The sequence below is a fragment of the Sarcophilus harrisii genome, chromosome X (assembly GCF_902635505.1).
Source record: "Sarcophilus harrisii chromosome X, mSarHar1.11, whole genome shotgun sequence".
Classification (NCBI taxonomy): Eukaryota; Metazoa; Chordata; class Mammalia; order Dasyuromorphia; family Dasyuridae; genus Sarcophilus; species Sarcophilus harrisii.
In genome coordinates this window covers 72,668,770-72,680,806 of record NC_045432.1, presented here as the reverse complement: position 1 = coordinate 72,680,806, position 12,037 = coordinate 72,668,770, and the positions used below count along the sequence as shown (strand labels likewise).

Sequence of the window (12,037 nt, the reverse complement as noted above, 5' to 3'; positions counted from 1 at the left end):
TGTGACTGTGATAAGGGGTACTTATAACAACAGGCCTGGTTAGGGGACTGTTTTTGACAAAAGTGTTTCAGAAAAAAATCCCCAAGGTCTCCATTATCTTTTATCATTACAAGGCCTCCCTTTAGATGTCACTGCCTTCACAAAAGCAGGGTTTTATCTGTGTCGGGCTCAATTTCATTCAATCCAACAAGTATCATTTGAATTCCCACTACTGGGGTATGCAAAGCACTAGGCTAATAGAAAAAACAGGCTCTGGAGTTAGAAAGGCTCATCTTCCTACTTCAAATCTGGCCTCAGACAGGTACCTACTTATTAGCTTTTTCACCCTGGGAAAGTCACTTCACCCTGCTGGCCTCAGTCTCCTCATCTCTAAAGTGAACAGGAGAAGAAAATGGCAAAACCACTCCAGTATTGCTGCCAAGAAAACTCCAAATGGGGACACGGAAAAGCAGGAGGGACTGAACAACAATGGGAGCAAAACAAACAGGGGCTAGCTTAAAGAGTTTAAGTTCTACTGGGAGAAAGTGAGTTGACACAAAGTAATTTGGTCTTAACCTGGGATTTCCATTGGTGGAGGGAACTGGTTTGTCAGCTCAGTCCACTGATAGAGCTTGCAGTGTCTCCAAGTTTTGGTTTAGAGAGAGGCCTGAGGCCCTAAAAGTGAATATTAAGTAATGGCTTGCCCATCTTCCTGCTGCAAGTAAGATTAAACTGCAAGATTTCCAAGTCAGTGCTTCCTTACTCCAAGGTCAGTCCCCTAGCAGCCACACTATATCTATCACACACTGCTTCCCATATGTAAGTAGATACCCAGCAAATACAAAACAGCCCCAATGGTCAGATCTATCTGCCCAACTAAAAGCTAATATTCCTAGTTTTGGTCTGATTTAACAAACATTCATTAAAGCCCTACTCTTTACCAAGCACTTTGCTAACTGCTGGTAGTAAGAGAAAAATTTAAAAGCCCCTGCCCTCTGGCAGCTTACATTCTACAGAGGTCAGCACCCCAGAAAATGTCTGCTATGCTTCTAAAACTATGGGCTCTGCCTCTCTCTTGATCCCTTGAGGAGCCCAGGCTGACCTGATTCAACAAGCAGGCCCAAAGGCTGGTTGAGAGCCAGATTGTCCCCAGAGGTTGAGTCCCACAGAGCTCAGCACATGTATCTCCCTCGCCGGATTACTGTGAGCAAGCTGCTTTTTCAGCCTTAATATGAATGTCTGTGACCAGGGAATTAAGACTTAAAAGTTTCTAGGGTGTGGGTCCTCAGAGGTTACAGGGAATAGGGAGGAGAGAAATGGATAATTTCCATTTGATCAACAGTTCAGAGCTGAACAGACCTTAGAGGCCAGTGGAACTAATCTTTTCATTATACAAATGTGGAAACTGAGACAGGGGAAACTAAGGAAATTGTCCAGGCTCAGTCAGCCGGTATACCAGCATGTACTTATGTGGTGGGCACTGGGCTAAGCAGAGGCAATACAGAGAGGCAAAACCACATTGCAGACTCAACTTGCTTTTCTTTTTTTTTTTTAGAATTTATATATGGTTTTATTGATTATAAAGCATTTCACAAATGCTATCTCATTTCAGCTTTACAACAATTTTGAGAGATTAATACTATTATTTTGTAATTAGAAAAATGAGGAAACTGAAGCACATAAAATTAATTGACTTGCCTGGGGTTACAAAGCTGGTAACTATCTGAGGATGAATTTGATCTCAGGGTGTTGTTACTCCAAGGTCATCATTATAAGCATTTCAACACCCATCTGACTAGAAAAATTCTCTCAATTTTGCTTCTCTCCATCCTTTTTCTTTTTTTTCTGCATATTTTTTTTAATAGCCTTTTATTTACAGGTTATATGCATGGGTAACTTTACAGCTTTAACAATTGCCAAACCTCTTGTTCCAATTTTTCACCTCTTACCCCCACCCCGTCCCCCAGATGGCAGGATGACCAGTAGATGTTAAATACATTAAAATATAAATTAGATACACCATAAGTATACATGACCAAACCGTTATTTTGCTGTACAAAAAGAATCAGGCTCTGAAATATTGTACAATTAGCTTGTGAAGGAAATCAAAAATGCAGGTGGGCATAAATATAGGGATTGGGAATTCAATGTAATGGTTTTTAGTCATCTCCCAGAGTTCTTTCTCTGGGCGTAGCTGGTTCAGTTCATTACTGCTCCATTGGAAATGATTTGGTTGATCTCGTTGCTGAGGATGGCCAGGTCCATCACAACTGGTCATCATATAGTATTGTTGTTGAAGTCTATAATGATCTCCCGGTCCTGCTCATTTCCCTCAGCATCAGTTCATGTAAGTCTCTCCAGGCCTTTCTGAAATCATCCTGTTGGTCATTTCTTACAGAACAGTAATATTCCATAATATTCATATATCACAATTTATTCAGCCATTCTCCAACTGATGGGCATCCATTCAGTTTCCGGTTTCTGGCCACTACAAAAAGGGCTGCCACAAACATTTTGGCACATACAGGTCCCTTTCCCTTCTTTAAGATCTCTTTGGGATATAAGCCCAGTAGTAACACTGCTGGATCAAAGGGTATGCACAGTTTGATAACTTTTTGAGCATAGTTCCAAACTGCTCTCCAGAATGGTTGGATTCGTTCACAACTCCACCAACAATGCATCCATGTCCCAGTTTTCCCGCATCCCCTCCAACAATCATCATTATTTTTTCCTGTCATCTTAGCCAATCTGAAAGGTGTGTAGTGGTATCTTAGAGTTGTCTTAATTTGCATTTCTCTGATTAATAATGACTTGGAGCATCTTTTCATATGACTAGAAATAGTTTCAATTTCTTCATCTGAGAATTGTCTGTTCATATCCTTTGACCATTTTTCAATTGGAGAATGGCTTGATTTTTTATAAATTAGAGTTAATTCTCTATATATTTTGGAAATTAGGCCTTTATCAGAACCTTTAGCTGTAAAAATATTTTCCCAGTTTATTGCAGACTCAACTTTCAAGGACAGCCCAGTCTAATGGAGGATAAAACATACCACTGACTATGTACGTGTAAGACATATGCAGGACCAATAGAAGGTCACAATTCCTAAGTATGTGAGGCAGGATTTGAAATCAGATCTTTATAACTTCAAGCTTAAGGTCCTCTCCACTAAACCATGAAGCCTCTTAACCATCTTTTTACTCCCGTGACTCCTCATCAACATCTGATTTTCAGCGAAAGCCTTCTGAAAACCGGAGAATATTTCTCAGTGTAGGATAAGCCCAATGTATATCAGCACTGGGATGTGACACCCTGGTAATGTGATTGATCTTGCACTGGACTGAGATACGTGAGGGGCACCCTTAGAAAACCAGACTCAGTCTGTGTGTCCACTTCCTTTGCTGTCACTCTTTTCTGAAGCCCCTCAAGTCTGACTTCTGACCTCATCATTCCGCTGAAAGTGTTCTCTCCAAAATGGCCAGTGATCTCTTGATTGCCAAATATAATTCATGCTTCTCTATGTAGCTGACTAACAACATTTTTCTTCAGTCTCCTTTGCTGAATTTTCATCTAATGCCAAAATTCTCTCCTGGTCCCTCTTCTGTTCTCTTTACTCTTTCACTTGGTGATCTCGCCAACTCCCAGGGACAAATATTAGTCATCTCTATAAAAATGATGCTCAGATATATTTATTCAGCCCAACACATCCCACCCTCCTCCAGTCGCACATCGCCTACTGCATTTCGGACACCTTACGCTCAATATGTCCAAAATAAAACTCACCTTCCCTCCCAAATCCTCCCCTCTTCCCAGCATCTCTATTATTGTCAAGGGCAGCATCATTCTCTCAGTAATCCAGGCTTGCAACTTCACTGTCATCATCCACTCATATTCATCACTCAGGGACTCCCTTCTATCCAGTCTTCACAATCCCCAGGCAATGGGCTACTGTCTATATGTACCTTTCTCTCCCTTCACACTGTCCCCACCCTGTGGCAGACCCTCATCACATCACACCTGGAGTAGTCAATAGCTGCTAGGGGAGGGGAGGGAGCTGCCTGCTGCCAGGCTCTCCCCACTCCAAGCCATTCACCCCTCAGTCATCAAAGTGACCTTCCTAAAGCACAAGTCTGACCATGTCATCTCCCCACTGCCCCCTTCACATATTCAATAAACTCCAGTGGTTCCTTATCACCTCCAGAATCAAATGTAAAATCTTCCCATTGTCTTTTTTATTTTGCTGAGGCCACTGGGGTTAAGTGACTTGCCCAGGGTCACACAACCAGTGTTAAATATCTGAGGCCAGATTTGAAATCAGGTCCTTCTGGCTTCAGGGCTGGTGTTCTATCCACCACACCAACTAGCTGCGCCCCCCCCACATTGTCTTTTAAGTCCTTCACAACCTGGGCCTTTCCTACCTTTCCAGTCGTTTTCTAACTTCCTTCCCTTCTCTACAATCCAACCACACTATACTACTTATAGGCCCATCTCTGGGCCTTTACAGTAGCTATTCCCTAAGCCTAGAATGCTTTTCCTTCTCAGCTCTGCCTCCTGGCACCTTCCAAGTGTCAGCTAAAATCTCACAAAAATGAATTTTTTTTTTGTCAAAACGATCATATTTACAAAAACTGCACAAAAACAAATTTTTTTTCCTCCCCTCCTTTAAGAGGTCTTTTTTAGGATAAATCACTGCTATGCCTTCCCTCTGAGATGATCTCCCATTTATATCATCCCCAGAGAGAAGGGCTTTTGGGCTAGAATTATATCTAGCTGCTTCCTTAAATATGTCAGTCTAGGGATAATGCTTTCAAGTTCAAGTTAAACTCTTGATTGGTGTCCATTAACAAGGAAAAAAGAAACCCAAGATTATATGTAAATCAAAAGAAAGCAGGAGATGTTAGGATTCTTGCAAGGTGCTAAGTAAGTGGAATTGAGGAGACAGTGGTTAAATCTAGTTTAGCATTGATTTAATCCTACAATAAATAATGGTTTCCTAGTGATATAATGATTGGTGTCTACTCAGTGCACAGCATATAAGCAAGAAGCTCTGGCAGACAAGGAAGCTTGGAGCCTCCGCCACGATTCAGTCAAGGAGATTCACAAGCCAGAGAAAGCAGCTTAAGCTTTCATAACCAAGAAGGCTTCTAAGAAAAACTAGCCCAGCCCCAAGTGAGGGAGATAAGACTTGGAAAGAGACAACAAAGGATTTGGACTTTAACTCCTGGTTGCATTTGGGGTATTTACTGAAGTGAAACTACGGCTGCCTCCAGAAGCCCCCAGAGAAGCCTGCTCCCAGAGAACATTATATTTTAGAGAAGAATATTATACCCACTGAATGCCATACACATACATAGTAAATAGCAAAGGAACCCAGTTATCTGATTTAATAGCCAAACAAATCAGAAAAGGTATGCATAGGAAAATATCAAACAATGCAGAGCAAAAGAGCTCTCCCACTGAGAGACAGGTGACTCGGTGTGAGAATGACATATAGATACCAGATCTCGTGCAAGAGGAATTCCCTGAAGTTTCTAGAGTACCAATTTGGGGATAGAGACATGATAGAGGCTTCTGGCTCCTCTTATGAGATTTTCTTCCCAGAGTCTTATTTTCCCTTCAGCAGCCTGAAGTGGGATTGGCAACTTCCATCTTCTCTCTTGAAGCTGAAAGCTGGAAGTGCCGACTCTGAGGAGGCTTGAAAAGATTTCAAAAGTAGAGACTGAAGAGACTTGAAGAACCTGACACAAAGCCTTTTACTCATGCTCTCTCTCACCAATTCTTCCCTACTCCTTACACAGGGGCAGAGCATTGATTTTCACCAGTGACAGTGCCCACACCAATGGGCCTGGGGACATGTGAAATATATATATGTACACATACACACATGTATGCACACACATGCCTTCCCATTAAAATGTAAACTCTTTGGGGGCAAGGCTAGTTTTTTTTTCTTTGTAGCCCAGTGCCTGGTATAGACAGCACTTTAAAACTACTTATTGCCTGAGAGTTCCACGGTCCTTTGCCTTGCTCAAATCACACACCTGATATTGTGTTCAGCCCTGGTAATACACCTTTTAAGAACTTTTAAGCCGGGGAGAGTTCAGAGGAGACACCACAATGGTGAGTCTCGAATTCCGGGCACATGAAGATTGTTTGAAGGAACTTAAGAGGGGAATGATGGACATACTAGCTGCCCACACGTGATATGACTGGCTGTCACGGGGAAGAGGGATCAGACTTGTTCTGCTTGGTCCATAGAGAGAAGCAGCAGAGCAAAGAAGGGGGTAAATTTAGGCTTCCGTATGGGGAAAGCCTTTCTAAAGAAGGCTAAGAGTTGGCTCGAGGGCCCTTGCAGCGTCAGATTCTGGGATTCTCAATGATACAATGAAAGCTAGAAGGGTCCTGGAAAGGCATCTAGTTTAAACCCCTCATGTTCCAAGAAACTGAGGCCCAAAGACAGGAATAGCCTTCTTCGAACTCCTGCTTCAGATAGAGCGGGAAGAGCCCTTAAACTCCTACCTTCTCATATTTCAGAGAAGGAAACTAAGTCCCAGTGAGAGGGAAGGGCCTGCTTGATGTTGCCCTGGGAACTTTACAACCCCGGCCCTCGGGAGGCACTTGGAGAAGGCTTCCTGACTTCCACGTTGTTGAAGCCTTAGAGACAGCCAACTTTAAGCCGACCCCACTTCTCAGAAGAAGCTGAGGTACTGGGAGAGAGCTGAAGCCGGAGAAGCCGCTAACACGTTCCGAGACCACCCCCTTGAGCCCACCCCCTTGAGCCCACCCGGCCCAGCCAAGGCAGCCGGTACTAACTAGGGAAGTTTACAGTTTGGGCGTCTCGGACCGGACTCCCGAAAGTTTACCGGCCAGCCATTGGCTAAGGCCGGGCGCAGGCGCAGTGCGCTCGCTGCAGTTTGCCGCCCACCCATTGGCCCAGGACACGCGCAGGCGCAGCGTGCTCCTGCGTTCGCTCCAGTTTACTGTCCAGCTATTGGTCCAGACTACGCGCAGGAGCAACGCGCTCGTGGGAACACTACGGTTTACCGCCCAGTTATTGGCCCAGACGAAGCGCAGGCGCAGTGTGTCCGAGGCAGAACCGAGGGGAGGGGAGGGGACTCGAAGGAGGCGGGGCCGTCCCGGAGCCGGTGGTTTCTGTTTCCGTTTCCGCCCCGAAGGCACGTGAAGGTCGGTGGGTTGTTACGGCTGGCATTTGGCGTTCGTGAGTGAGCCGAGTCGGCATGGATTCCTCATCGTCCGTGGCGGGGCTGGCTTCCGTGGACCCGCAGCTGCAGCACTTCATCGAGGTGGAAACCCAGAAGCAGCGCTTCCAGCAACTGGTGCACCAAATGACTGAACTGTGCTGGGTGAGAAGCTGGGGTCCTGGGACCCTCCACTCCTTCCGCGTCCCGCCCTCCTCTACCCAGCCACGGGGGGGAGGAGGAGAGAGCGTGGTCCTCCCATCTCGGACGTTGGAGCGGCCTCTCCTTTCTCTTGGAAACGGGACTCTCACTGGGCTCGGGGGCTAGATTGGGATTGCAGACGGAAAGCCGAGCTCCCCAGGTGCTTCGCTCCCCCCTTCATAAGCCCCCCCCCCTTTCCTTAGTGGTAGTGCTCAGCTGGGCAAAGGGTGTAATCGGAGCCCATCTCTGCACTGGGATCCCATGAAGTCGGAGAACTTTTCCACTTCTGGACTCATCTGGGGTGCCTCCTGATCATACGCAACTTTCTTTCCCTGGGAAAGAAGTAAAGGTAACCCTCCCACTGCTCTGCCTTCTTTGTTGGATCACTGAGATCGTGATGAGGCATTTGGGGAGCAAAGTGTACCAAGCCAAAGGTTAGGTGAAACTTGGCCAGCGCGTGTCGCCACTTTGGGTTTTCTGTAGGACCCAGAGGTGGAAGTGGGAGGGGTTTGTGTTTTGGGATAATGGCTGGGAGGCAGGTGCACAAATGTAGGTCCGATAAGTGAAAGTGTCTAGTTTTTATCAGATAAGGGACTTGAGTGGTAGTTTGTTTGGAGAGCACTTCCAGGCTCTTGCCAGCCTAAAATACCTCGCGAGATCTTCGATCTGATTATGCTCAGAACTAAGAATTTGAAATTTTGGGAAACCTTACCACATGCCCCTTTACCCTCTGCAACCTTCATTTAATTCAGAAGGAGTGCAGCGCTGTGAACGTTATTAGGACAAAACTAAGTTTGAAGCAAAAAAGCCAACCTGGGCCGTTTCACATTTTTCAGAATTGTTGTATTCTTGTGTATTCGAACTTGGGGGTTTTTGTTCTCTGTCACGTGTATGTTTGGGGGGGATGGAGTGAGGTGGTTGGGGTTGAGTGACTCGCTTAGGATGACACAGCTGATAAACTCAGGTCCTCCTGACTTCAGAACTGGTGTTCTATCCACTGTACCATCTAGCTGCCCCCCATATGGACTTTTTATCTGCTTTTTCTCCTCTAGAATTTGGTATCTATAAAATCAGGAAGATCTTTTCTTTTCTTTGTGATCATATATCTTTTCTTGAGCAGGAAAAATGCATGGACAAGCCTGGGCCCAAGTTGGACAGTCGAGCCGAGACCTGTTTCGTGAACTGCGTGGAGAGATTCATCGACACGAGCCAGTTCATCCTGAACCGATTGGAGCAGACACAGAAGTCCAGACCAGCCTTCTCGGAGAGCTTGTCCGAATGATGGCAGCACAACTCCATGTTTAAAAGAACTTTATAGTTCAAGAAAAAACTCTGATGGGATGGTTGTGAAAGAAAAGGCTGTGGGGAGATGACTTACATCTTTTTTCCCAGCTTTTGGCAAGTTGTCATCTAAATGAGCAAAGAAGAGTTTTGTGAGGTTGAGGGTTGTGTTTTGTTGTTCTGAAATGCCAGTTTTGTCAAAATTTTGGACATTTGAATGGAAGACTACTTAAACTGTACACAGGGCTATGTTCTTATCGTTTCATTGGCTTCTTTGTAGGTATTCAAACTGGGACCATATAGGTAGACTCTCTCATCTGTATGTGATAATTCTAAACCTGTGGGAGGGTAGGGTTGAGATAATGAATCTCTGGATCTAGCAACAGGAGGGGAGCAGCCATTTGGTATTTCAGTTTCAGGCCTCATCCCTTTTGTGACTTAATGAGGCTGAGCAGATCTGTAATACAGTGCCCAGATTATACACCTCACTACCAATGGTATCCATCCTTCCTCCTTTACTGTGACTTATTTTAAATACCTATATACAATAGGTCCCAGTAGACAACGCTGAGAGGCTAGAGGCCTTTGGATACAGAGCAACCTTAATTTATCTAGTGAATATAACTTTTGCCTCTCTCTTGACAGTCTCAAAATGAGAATAATTTACCCTGAGTTTCAGGGTTTTAAGTGACTGAAAGATGTGCCTGGATTCATTGTAAAGGTTTAAACCAGCCGCCACCCCAGCTAGCCATTGTTTCAGGTAGAGGGGCATACTTAATGTGTTGATTCATTGTTCCATTTACTGCAAGTCTTCTGGTTACTGAAATAAAAATCTTTGCCTCAGGTTGATACGATTTTGGAAAAAAAACTTTTCTTTCTTTGGTTCTCACTCCTCAACACTCGTGTCCTCATTTTTGTAGTACTCCAGAGCCTACAAAACACTTTCCTCATACTTCATAACATACAGGATAGTTGTAGGAACCATACTCCCCATTTCATTGATCAGACAACTCAAAGTAATTGTGACCTGGCCAAAGATCCCGAATGGCAGAGCTGGGGCTTGAAGATTTAGTCCCAGTGCCAGGGCTATTTTAAGTACATCAAACACAGCCTTTACTACTTTAGATATCTTGGCAGGCAAAACTTAGACATGGGCTGATGCCAGTACTAAAAATTGTCACCCAATAAGGATTTGCTGAGTGGCTACTGTATGTAAGGCAAAATTGTAGAAATAACCCCCAACCTGGGATAGGAACTTTGCTCTGTATTTCCCTAGGATAATCACGTTGCTTAGCAGGACCGAATGATGGCTGCCAGCCTCACTCCTCCCTAGACAGACTTCTAAGCAAGAGGCCTCTGGCTTAGAAATGCTCAAATAAGCTTTGCACATCTTAACTCTGCCTTCAACTATTTACTAAAAGGGATTTAGTGGTATTGTGGGAAGAGGGGGATTTGAAATCAGTTTTCAAGTTAATAAGAGTCCCAATTCTTCATAGAACCCAGGAGATCTTGGGCAAGTTAACCCCTGGCCCCCAGGCTTTCTCACTTGTGGAGTTGAGATTAGACTAGATCTTAAAATTCCCTTCTGTAAAGTCATTGCACTTGAACTTCCTAAATGGTAGACAAAATATGAAAATTACTTCAGAATATTTAGGGATCTGGATGGTAAATATAAAACAACCGTCTGCACATGTGGGGGGACACTCCAGTAAAGCCATTCAAGCCAGATTGGTTTGTTAAAAGGATTGATTTGGAGGGAGTGGCATTAGATGACAAGGATTTTATTTTAATAAATGAGTTTACTAACCTGGTCCCACTATTAAACCCCAGAAAAGCTCGCCCATTCAAGTCATTCCAAGTGCAATGATTTGGTCAAATTCACTGAAGCAGCCTGTTCTCAATGGGGCTTTGAAACCAATCTTCTTTTCTGAAGTCCGGCCCCCTCTTTCCCCCTTTGTTTCTTTTTATTCTATATACAGAGATTTGTGGATATGATGGAATTGCCAAATAAGTTCTTGTCTTTGCCAGGGCCATGCTTTACACATTGCTGCCACTTGCTATTTGCTGCCTAACAAGAACAGAAAATAAAGGCAGCCTGTGTATGTAAGTCTAAAGTTAGTTCATGACTAAGTTTAGTCACCAAAGCTATTGGATCACTAAGTTTTCTTTGCCTTATAGAAATGTTTTTGTTCAGTCATTTTCAGTTATGTTTGAGTCTCGTGACCCCATTTGGGGGTTTTCTTGGCAAAGATATCAGAGTGGTTTCCCACTTCTCCAGCTTATTTTACAGACCAGGAAACAAACAAATAGGGTCAAGTGATTTGCCTGGGGTCACAAAGTTAAGTCATGAGGCTTGGATTGGAATTGCTCCCAGGAAGATGGCTTCTTGACTCTAGTCCCACCCCACCCCATTCCATCCACTGCAGCACCATCTACCTGCCCTGCTAGAAAAATGGAATTATCAAAGGAGCAAGTGCATCTGTTCTGCCCCTTAGTATGTGTGACCATGTGCTCATCTTTCTCAGTCTCAGCTTCCTCATCTGTAAAATGAAGGAATTAGATTCTCACCCCATGATCTTTTATAACTCATAATTCACAAATATAAAAGTTCTATTTTCAGTCATCTATAATAATACTTATATCCTTTGTACAGATCATGGATTAACAGATAGTTGTCTAATAGATATGATGAAGCAGCTGAATTGGCAGAGGACTGGCCTTGGCTCTTCCATGTTATACTGGCTGTGTGACCCTGGACAAGCCAGCTCATTGCGGTCTCTCTTAGGCAACTAGCCAAAATTAAGCTCCAGATGATCTGTGAGATGAAATCATGTGTCCCAGGTGACAATGGGTGACAAAGACATGGTTCAATTATCTTTTTTGTAAGGCTGTTTAAGGAATCTATAGCTAAAGGAAATTGAGCTTAAAGTTGCCAGGAGTAAATCCCTCTTTCAATTTCCCCCAACTCGAATTGGGTAACAAGCTGAAGCTTTTCCCAGAAGAACAGTAACAAATGCCTATATTACTGATCAAGAATCAACATTTATTTAGCATCAAGTATGGATACAAAAATAAAAACCAGTGTCCTCTGCTCTCAGGGAGCTTACATTCTAGTGATCTGTTTCAAACATCATGAGCCTCCCAAAGACTCAGTACATTGCTACTATTCCAGGAAAGAAAGCTCCAAACTCCAAGATGATCTACAGACAGGAAGTATAATACCTATAACTGCTGTTTGTCCTCATGTGGGGGCTGCCACTAAATTCTGAAGTCATCAGGGAATTGGTGAGGGACAAAGGAACTCTGCTTTAAGTCAAGCCAAAAAACCCCTCAACTTTAGGTTGCTTTCCCTCTTTGGTCTTGTACACATTACATT

General features: G+C 44.0%; 1 protein-coding gene across 1 annotated transcript; it reads left to right on the top strand.

Moving 5' to 3' along the window:
• The first annotated feature begins 7,115 nt into the window (after positions 1–7,115).
• On the top strand, positions 7,116–9,515 carry TIMM8A (translocase of inner mitochondrial membrane 8A). The gene is made up of 2 exons (XM_003775027.4): positions 7,116–7,344; positions 8,501–9,515. Exons 1-2 carry the CDS (start codon positions 7,219–7,221, stop codon positions 8,660–8,662), a joined length of 288 nt encoding a protein of 95 aa, XP_003775075.1. The 5' UTR covers positions 7,116–7,218; the 3' UTR covers positions 8,663–9,515.
• Positions 9,516–12,037: the final 2,522 nt, after the last annotated feature.